Source organism: Elgaria multicarinata, chromosome 16 (genome assembly GCF_023053635.1).
Source record: "Elgaria multicarinata webbii isolate HBS135686 ecotype San Diego chromosome 16, rElgMul1.1.pri, whole genome shotgun sequence".
NCBI lineage: Eukaryota > Metazoa > Chordata > Lepidosauria > Squamata > Anguidae > Elgaria > Elgaria multicarinata.
The window spans coordinates 15,888,905-15,899,625 of NC_086186.1; the positions used below are offsets into that span (position 1 = coordinate 15,888,905).

The window sequence follows — 10,721 nt, forward strand, 5'->3', positions numbered from 1 at the left end:
CGGGCCAGATGTGAGCCACATTAGGCTCATTGGCTGAAGATTCTTCATCCCCAATTTAGTGAATGCTGAAGGATGGGAAATGCAGATCCAAAAGAGGAAGGGAGCAGAGGAGAAGCAATATATCTTCCAAACTCGGTAAAGTTTAGAAGATACTACTGGAATTTAGAAGACTTGAAGGTATTCAAATATCAAGGAAGCTTGGAAGAAAAGGCACTAGATAGGTCAATGGCCTGAAGAAGAACAAAACTGCCTCATATGTCCACGTTGCTTCTGTAATTGTTGACCGTTCTTTTGACAGATAAATTTAATAGTCCAGAATGGTTGGCTAATGATAGCTCAACCTTGGGAGCCATTTTATCTATTTATTTAATGCATTTTGAGCCCACCTTTGAAGACTGCAGTTATCTCAAGGCAACTTACAATATAAAACATACAATTCCATACCAATATAACAATAAAATCATAAATGAGTTTTAAATACATTTAAGATTGACCCAGATTGATCTTTTTTCTTATTGTGGAAAATCCATCACAAAAGAAAAAATGGAATACTGTGCAATGCCTTTGGATAGTTTATGCTAGTTAGCACTAGGGCCCCGCTGTCTGGAAGCACACCGAGTCTGATTTTAATGGGGCAAACTAACTTTATTTGGACTTGGGCTGTTATGAATGTTGTAGTCAAGGCAAAATTCCCATTATACAGAAAGTGAACGTTCTTGGAAGCATGCTTTTTAAAGAGAAAAGTGGATAAATAACTGGAAACACTGGGAAATAATTCATTTTTTTTAATTCTCAAAAGGAACAGGTTGTGAACATAAAAAATGTCACAACCCTCCTTTTTCAGTAAAACCGTATTTCACAGCTTGAAAACACATGACTAGATTAAATAACCTCTGAGGGACAGTTGGAGTTGGTGGTTTCCCTCCGCCTCCCGAAGTATTGCGAACACTAGCTTTGCTAAACTTCCACTCTACTTTGATTGATGTAGAGTTTCCCAAGAATATATCTTGCTACAATAAGCTATGCTTTTTCTTTCCTGTTCTTCTAACAGCCTCATAGCCTAATTATTCTTTAAAAAATTCTGTTTCATTAGGTTTTATCCTTTTCCAGTCCTGTCTTGACATTATTTCAGAGGTATAAGATTAGGTCAGAGCATAAGAAATATATGAATGCACAAGAAATATATGGATGCACCAGTTAACTACATCTCTTCCTTTCAAAGTTGAGCTGCACATTTCATATGAAAAATGAAACCATTTCTGGACTTTATGCCTGGAGAACGGGGTTGCCAAAAAGTTGGTACAAAGTGCTGGAGCAGGTCCTGAACCTCTGACCTGAAGGATGTCAGGAAGAGATTACGTTTGTGCACGATCGTCACACTGTGGCTAAAGAAGGAAGCTGTATGGAAACCATCCATAGTAGGAAGGAAGCTTCTTAACAGCAGTTGGCTAGAGAAGGTCACGTGGCACTGCTTGACCCCTTATAAAAGATTCCGGGCCAGGTTTGCTCCCTGGTCCCAGTACCAAAGGAAACTCTCCTACTGCTGGTCCTTGCAGTACCTCAACTTCTACCTTACCTCTGCCCTGCCTAATTCACTTTCCCTACTGCCCACAATTGAAAAGGAACTGGATCTGACAATAAAACTAATCACTACAAATTAATGCTTGAACCAGTATATTAAGCAGTGATCACAGATTTCATAATTACTCCCTCCATTTGTCTGGCTTGTAACATTTGCCTGCATCACACACATAACAAATCCCTCAAATGTTCTTCTCCAGCTTGGAAACTGAACTTAGCTGATCTGGTCTAATGGTCCCTTATTTATTTATTTATTACATTTTTACACTGCCCAATAGCCAAAGCTCTCTGGGCGGTTCACAGAAATTGAAAACCATTAAGAACATAATAAAACATCCAACAATCTAAAAACCCAAATACAAAATACAATGTAAAAAGCACAACCAGGATAAAACCAGACAGCAGAAATTGATATAGGATTAAAATACAGAATTAATCCTATATTAATTCCCAGTAGACATGCACAGGATAGCACTGTAAGAGGGGTTCTCTGGCTTTCTCTAAGAAAAGACACCATTTCTCATGAATGAACTTAACTGCTTACTTTTACGATAAAAACTCTTAAGACTGCCATAACAGCATCTCAGGCGCCATAGGCACTGGGAAATGTAGTTTTTCAAGGTGCCAGAGATCTGAGGTATATTGGAAACTTGTGATAAGGTTGTTGCTGAGCATGCCAACAACAGTGTCACAGGTTGAAGGAAGGAGAGGTGTTTGGACCCCCGTCGCACTCCTGATGATGTCCAAATTTCAGAATTAAGTTCAGAGGCGGGAAATATCTGGTTTTATTTTGTTTTTAAAATATCAGTTCACTGAGCCCAATGCTGAATGAAGCTGAGGGGAATTCACTTCTTTTAAGTGAAATCCACATGTACAATCCTGTCTCCTCTTCTCCAGACAACCATGCCTTTTTATTGTTACACTCACAAACTTCGAACAAGGAAATTGCATTCTTTTCACTAGAAAAAGCTAACATAAGCATTTAATCTTCTGCATAAACCTCACAAATCCATTCACTCTAAAGTATCTGACCAGCACTACTGAATGCTCTCCACACAATCCAGTGAAAATACAGTAATTACTGCGGAGATTTCCACGGTTAAAAACATATTGTACTCACGGCATATTGAAATTTTTCGTTATAGTCACGATTATTGGCTTTCACCCGTCTCTTCTCCTCTGAAAAAATTATAACACACAAACCCATAAAGAAGCAAACCAGGATACAGAAGCAATATTCCAAAACATCTGTTTGTATAAAGACCACATTTTTAAAAGAAACTGAAATTTTTAGAAGGATCCTAATCAAAGTGAGAGACGCTTTAAGCTCCGTGTGAAAATGCTCTTATTGTTCATAATATTCCAAAGCACTGTCTGTTTTGATTTTGGTTTTGAATATTCATTTTAATAACTTAGGGAAATAAATTACAGTCACTTCCTAACAACAACAACATCTAAGCAAACAGAAGTATTTATTTAGTGGGATGGAGAGGTTCATACAAGCAGATCATCTGTTGGACTATAGTAATGAAATGAGAAGTCTGAAGTCCTATATCTGGCCAGCAATCCAAACTTTTTTTAAAAGGGGGAAAAGAAAGAGTGTGCTGCACAGTAAAGGACCAAGATCACAGCATGTGGCAAAATCTCAAACATGATCATATGTGGTGGATAAGATAGAGCAGCGATGGGAAGAAAGTACATCTCCAGATGTTTGGATTTCAACTTGGCCATGGCTGCAGGGGCTTCTGGGAGTTGAAATCCAGGCTTTGGAGCTGTGTTTCCCACAGAGTAATGCATGCTTACTACGAAATAAGTCCCACTACGTTCAGTGGAAGATGGCAGCAAGGGAGAGGGTCTTCTCGATAGTTCTCTCCCCCCCCCATTATGTAATGATCTCCCCAACAAGGACCACGTAGTGCTTGTTATCTTTTTGGTGCCATGTTAAGACCTTCCTCTTCTCTCAGGCATCTGGCACCATACGATGAGGTTTTAATCAGGGTTGGTCTTACTGTTGATTGTTTAAGATTATTTTAGGTATATATGTGCCTGTGTGTCTGGTGTTTGTCATGTTTTATGTAAAGTATTTTATAATGTATTTTTAAGGTTTTAATCTTTGTAAATTCCCCAGAGGTGGCTCGTTAACCATTCAGTGTGGTTTATTTTTCTCAAACAAGCCACCTGTAGAGCCCATGGTTTGTTGCTGGGTGCTTCAAGATGGTTCACAAGCCACACTTCATGGATAACAAGCCACCCTGCGGAAAATGTCCTAGATCCAGACAACATGCTAACCATGGTTCAACCAACAACCCACAGCTAAACAATCCACATGCAAATGTGGGTTAGCATGTTGTGTGAACAACACCAATAGCTGCAGAATGCCTTTCCAATGGTGGTGTAAGGAGCCCTTCTATCTAGAAGCAACTCCTTTTGCAGAATTGCTAATTGGTCTCATGAATCTACGCCAGCCTTTTCCAACCAGATGCCCTCCAGAAGTGTTGGGGGGAAGGCTGATATAGGCATAAAAGTGAAACCCTTCAATTTCTGTAAAAATAAATAAATCTCAGCTTACCAGAGCAATCTAGATGGCTTTGTAGAGGCAGCTCTCGGGTTGATGAGGACATATTATCTTTTTAAAGATCTCCTAGTTTCCAGAAGGTCCAACCAAAGCAAGGAATAGGAAAGAAAAAGAATATTTGTTGGTAGAAAAGCCACCTTATGCCTTCAGAATAAAAATCACAGTTCTTCCATTTTTCTAATACCAAAAGTGCTACTGGATGGATTCTAGAAGCAACTACTCTTATGGTTCTTTCTTTTTAAACCAAAATTGGACAGGACAGGTTTTCAAACAGAAAACATCTTCAAATGGAGGGCAGTCCTCTGGCAGTCTTTCAAATAGAGAACTGTCCTCTGTAAAAGAGAACGCATGGCCACCTACCCTAGCTGCAGTTTTTGTCCATCTATTTCACAATCGAGCTATGCTGAGCTTTAGGGTTACCCTTTGAAAGAGTTTTCAAAATTCCCCACTGCCAGGTGTGCGTGCAGAATGCCTTCTGCAACTTTTATTATATACATTGATTTAAACTATTTAATTTCCCCCCTATTTTTTGATAGACTCTGTAAGGCAACAAACAAAAGACACATTACAGTGATAACTCAAACAAAATTGGAGCACACAGTCCCTACTTAAATACAACCACTGCATCCAGGTAATTACAGGTTAGAGGGAGCAGCTGTAAGCTAAACCTGACAAGGGGATTGAAAGCAGAGCAATTAACTTAAACTGAAAGATAAAGGCACTTGAACTGACTATATGGTCGCAGGAGTTAGACACAGGTGCCTCATTTCAGGATTTGGGGAGGGGGGCAGCAAAGAAATATCAGAAAGTTATAGAGATGGGGGGACTCTAAATAAGTTTAAATTGTACCTAAATAGGCTTAAGTTGCATCTTCTGCCCATTCAGTTCACAAGACCACCCTCCTTTAAAGAGGACCTCCATATACAAAGGAATGTGGAGATCTAATGGGAGATAGGGGCGAGTTAATTTGTGGGTGAGTTTGGAACTCAGGCTGTTTGAAAGATGGTTTGCTTCCCATGGCAAGTACACCCATTCTTCTTTTGCCTCTGTTTCAAAAAGAACCTGCCAAACGTATTTGACCAGAGGCAGACACTGGGCTGAAGTAATGTGAGCACATGCCATAGAAATCAACGTCTCTTTCAGAAGTCATTTTCAAGCTTCTTAGACACCTTTGCTAGTTTGTTGCGCCAAAAAAGAACAAACGTTTGTGGCATTTTAAAACAGTGGTCCCCAGTCCGGAACCCTCCAGACCACAGCTCCCAGAATGCCCCCAGCCAGCATGCAGACTGGGAGATTCTGGGAGTTGCTGTCCAACACAGGGCGCCAGACTGGGAATGCTGCCTTAAAGAATCACACATTTATTGTGTCATAAACTTTTGTGAATGAGAGCCCAATTCATGAGATGTATGGAATGTTGGCCTGAGTTGACAGATTCACACACACACACACACACACACACACACGGGTGTAGGGAGAAGTAAAAAAGCTATATATCTCTGCCAAATCAGGATGACAAACCAGGCATACAATGAAGTAGCCTTTGCTCTACAAAAGCTCATGCCATAGTATGCTTCATTAGACTATAATGTGACACAGGATTCTTCCTTGTTCTAGAAACTTTCGTCTGTCTCCAGCCTAACATACAACCATTTTTATAGGACCTGGTGTTACATCTACAAAAAATACTGCCTTCACTTTTGTCATTTGTACGAGATTAACAACTTGAGATGGTCATAGAACACAAATAGGCCTCTCAGAAATAAAGAACTCAAGATATAAAAGACAACCTGTCTTCAAAGCTGCTCATTTTCAGAGGCTTTGTATTAATATTTCACTACTGTGCTGTGATGGGACAACTTAAGTTCTCTATGGAATGCAACGTGAGGTGCCCATACCAAGGTAACAATGACAGGCAAGATTTACCTTGATCACTCAGCAGTCAACGTGCAACATAGAAGGGCTGAGCTGGAGATATCTACGCTTACAAATTGGTCACTGTTTTATACCCCTTTAACTGGCATGGCTTTCCTCAAAGAATCTTGGGAACTGTATTTTAGGAAGCATGCTGAGAATTTTCCATTAGACCTTCCTAGCCCTTTTTACAGAGCTACCATTCTCATGGTTTTCCCCGAAAAGTAGAAATGACTATTAAACCAAAGTAAGTCTGTGGTAAGGTTGGTCCATATAGCCCAGTATTTTCAACACTGACTGGCAGCAACAGCTCTGTGGGGTTTCAGGCAAGAATCTTTCCTAGCCTTACTTGCAGATGCCACAGTTTCAACGAAGACATTTTGGATGCAACGCATGTGATCTAAGCTATGACTCTTCCACTGTTGCGGGCAACAGACTATGGGCAATAATGCCTGTCTCATAGCATTCTTCCAGGGGTGGGGGGGATATTGTCCCTCTCTGGTTTAGATTTGCCACTAAGTGTTTGGCTTGTTCCTCCAGTAATGTGCTTGCCCCCGCCCTACTTAAATATTTCCTACACCTCAAAATGGATCGCCATCATCAAAACCAGAGGGAGTTCAAAAAGGGGGACTGTTTAGCCATTCCTCACCCAATTTTAAAGACAGATAAGGGAGAGAGCATGGCTAAGTGGTAGACAACCTGGTTTGCAGACAGAAAGTCCTAGGTTTAATCATTGGCATCTCTACTTTAAAAAGATCAGGTACCAGGTGATGGGATTTTGCTTGGGTCTTTGGAGGCATGCTGCCGATCAGGAGGCAAGAAGGAGCTGAAAGGACAAATACTCTGATCTACTTAAAATTATTCCAAAAGGAAAAGGCACACATCAGGATTTTTCAAAATAACCTCGTCCTCATGATCCTAGGTCAGGAAGACACAAACTTTATACAATAATCATCAACATCATCAACCCAGGTCACAATGCACACATTTTTGCCACTTACCACTGGAGAGGCATCTGCGAGAGACAATAATCACTCATCAACAGAGAAATGGAAGCACTTGCAGCAGCAAGAAAGTCCAATGATGTATGTGAGATAAAAGGCAGATGTGCCGAGCATCGAACGGCGGCTGCTCTCCGTCCAGCTGCAGTTGGCACTTGGCTGTTGCTCTCTGTGCCACACCTGCTAACCCACAGAGCGTTTCAGGAAGCATGCCCTGGGAGTTTCTTTTGTTTCGACTCCAAGAGTTTGCTAGATCACACGCAACACAACTTCCGCACGGAGCCCTGCCAGATCACTGGGGGATTAAGCAGCAAAAAGTTCAAGTGTTCTAAACACTGAAAGATAAAGGCACATATGTGTAAGAGTAAGGGTTAAACCACAAATTGTTTAGAACAAAATTCTAACATGTGCTGAATAGCAGGTTCCCCACCACCACCACCCAGCCGAGAAAATGGGCCTGGAAAAGTTATGAGTAGGAACAATTACAGTAATGATGTGCAACAAACCAGTTGAGTTATGCTATCTCTTACAGAGTGAAACATTAACCCTTTTTCTGTCACTAAATGGACATCAAAGTATCTGTACCATTTTCTGTACCTGGGTTTATGAGTCCTATTGATTCCATTGGTAGCCCCATGGGAAGAGAAAGGATGATGGATGAAGAAATGATGGCTGTCTACATTACAAGAGGAGCATTCAGCTACGCCTGCCATGTTGGTGACATACAACACTACCCCTAGGGTGGCCCTCTGTCAATTTCACTATGGTGAGATGTACTATACTGCTATTTAAATTATAATAAATTTGTATTTATTATTATTATTATTATTATTATTATTATTATTATTATTATTATTATTATTATATACTGCCCCATAGCCAAAGCTCTCTGGGCAGCTTACAAAAGTTAAAAACAGTGAACATTAAAAAAAAATTATTTTTATTCACATTGCCATAATCTTTTGTCCTTTTTTTGGTGATTCATAACTTGGCCATAGTCTATGACATGCAAAAGCTGCAAAATGGAAGGAAAAGACAAGGTTTCCCCGCTTGCCAGCTGTGCCGAAAGCTGCTTCCGCAAATGATACTATATTTAATTGTATTTATATGCCACCTTTTTCCCTTTTGCAAGGAACTCAAGGCAGCTTACATGGTCCTCCTCCTCCTCTCTATTTTATCCTGCACACTGTTTTTTTCCTTAAAAACAAATAACCAAACAAACATATTTTTGTGGTTTACATTAGCCAGTTCACATTAAGCCTAGTACATAAGAGTGGTATTGCTATTTGGAATGGTCCTAGTTCCACAAAATTGGGACCTACATCAAATTGCTGCCAGATGCAAATACTCAAATTATTACCTCATTCTATTGGCAGAGGGAAAACTTCATTCCTTGTGCGGTCAATAAAACTCACATTAAAATATTGCCATTATTAAATCTTAATAGGAAATTTCAGAAAGTATTTATGAAAGCTATTCAAAGAGAAGCTGTCCTCTTCATCGGCTTGGGATGTGATGCCTCATGCCCTGATGCTATGAAAGAAAGAAAAATCCCATTTAAAAAATCCCATTGAGACGTAGTCCCACGTAAAGGTACATAGGATTGAATTATTTGACCATCGAATCCAATGGGACTTCTAAGTCAACCTGCAAAGAGATGGAATTTGTGTAAGTGCTTTTGAAATTGATCCCAATTGATGAACATGAAAGATTGCCTCCTTTCTTTATAGGTTTTGTTGGCCCTGAGAAAAATGGACCGGGTGAGAGGAGTTTCTTCATCAGATATGGGTTGTTTTTCTAATCCTAATGCATATTATAAAGCAAAAGAGGTGCACGGTTTTATGTTCATACAGAAAGTTTATTAGTAAATTACAGTTTGGAGCAGGAGTTGTGTAATCTTAGATTTTGAGTGGCAAAGAACATACCCATTTTTATAGTTGCTAGTAATTGATGCAAAAAGTTTATTTCCCTTTATTTCCCTTCTCCCCCATTGCTCTTCATCTAATCCAGTCTTTTTGGATCTATGGACACATTTGGGAATTTAAGGCCTTGGTGTGGGCTTAATTAATAGATTGCCACTTCCGGCCTGTAGCATCTATGGATCTTAGTATGCACCTTATTCAGCAAAACTTTTTGTTCCACGTTTCTTGGACCTCAACTTCTCTTTAATAAGGGATTGTCTAATTCAGCTAAATGCTGCCTGTGCAATACAGATAATGCTTTTATAAAACATATGTTTTGGGAATACCCAGGACATAAGAACATAAGAAGAGCCCTGCTGGATCAGACCAAGGCTCCAACTAGCCCAGCATTATGTTCATACAGTGACCAACCAGCTATCGACCAGGAACCCACGAGCAGGACACGGTGCAACAGCACCCTCCCACCCATGTTCCCCAGCAACTGGTTTGTATAGGCTTACTGCCTCCCATACTGGAGGTAGCATCTAGCCATCAGGAATAATAGTTCAAGGGCGGAGATTATTACACAGATAAATTTTCTACTGGAACAGTATTTAATAGTCACTGACATGCTCTTTTAAATTATTTACCTGCTTTATGGAAATTAACAAACGGTTAGCATAAATGGATTCTCTGCACCCTTTTGACAGCTAAGAGCCTGATATTACAAAATGGGAAGGATAAACAGTCAGCTTCTACAATGCAATGCACTGAGGACCTTACAAGGCTTTCAATATTTGAATGGTGGCATACAGACATCACCTTCAAATGGATGTTTATGTGGTCCATGTAAAATTGCTAGAAAGTTGTATTCATTTCATACAAATCTACTGATGTATATATTAAAAATAGGGGGGAATTAAAAATAAAAACAATCATTGTTTTGGGTGCCCATGGGCACCAGGTTGGGCACTCATTCACAGACAGCATTGAAGGTGCCCATGTCATCCCTGATCTAATGAGCTCAGGAAAGAGGCATCTCACCATACTGCAGAAGACTGTGACCAAGGGCTTTTCTAAATAAGGGTTTTAACTCACCGCTTTCCCAAGGCTTCTACATTTAGATTCTTCTTGTGTAAGGTCAGCTCCTTTACACATGTTCTTTTCCTGGCAGGGATTTTTTCTCTCTGCCTTTCTATTTTATTCCATTACACAACCACTAGGTGGTACTGTGGCATAGCAGAATTGTGCAAATACACTTGAGGTTTCATGCTGCCATTCCTGGATATACCAGACATTCCTCGTTAGGGAAAGAAAGAAAAAAACACTAAAATGGTTCCAAAAAAACAGCAGAGCCCTTGAGGATGATGACATCATGTAAAGCACCTGAGAACTATTGTGAATGAAGAGTCACAATCACACAACAAGTGCCTGTAGAAAGGCTCCAGTTAACCTGTGCACCTGCCTGTCCAGTCTGCTGTCCAAGTACCAACTGTTGATGGACAACAGTTGTTACAGTACTTTATCTGTAAACCCAAATTGGACATGACAGCTCTTCAAATAGAGAATGCCTTCAAATAGAAAGGATATATCTTCAAATAGAGAACTGTCCTCTATAAAAGAGGACATATGCCCCCCCCTTTAACAAATGTGTTTTTTCCAAAAGGTAAGAAAGGCCTCTCCTGATGCAAGGAAATAACCCCAAAGAGAAATATTAAAAGGACAGAATATATTTTTAAAAAAAGTTAAACT

General features: G+C 39.9%; 1 protein-coding gene across 1 annotated transcript in view; it reads right to left on the bottom strand.

The window, feature by feature from the left end:
- ATP8B4 (ATPase phospholipid transporting 8B4 (putative)) overlaps nucleotides 1-6,462 on the bottom strand; it is a 95,922-nt gene extending 89,460 nt beyond the window's left edge. The window contains exons 1-2 of the mRNA XM_063142650.1: nucleotides 6,417-6,462; nucleotides 2,702-2,760 (exon numbers count right to left, since the gene is read on the bottom strand). Coding sequence (XP_062998720.1) covers nucleotides 2,702-2,760; nucleotides 6,417-6,462 — 105 coding nt within the window. The remainder of the gene's footprint in view (nucleotides 1-2,701; nucleotides 2,761-6,416) is intronic.
- Nucleotides 6,463-10,721: the final 4,259 nt, after the last annotated feature.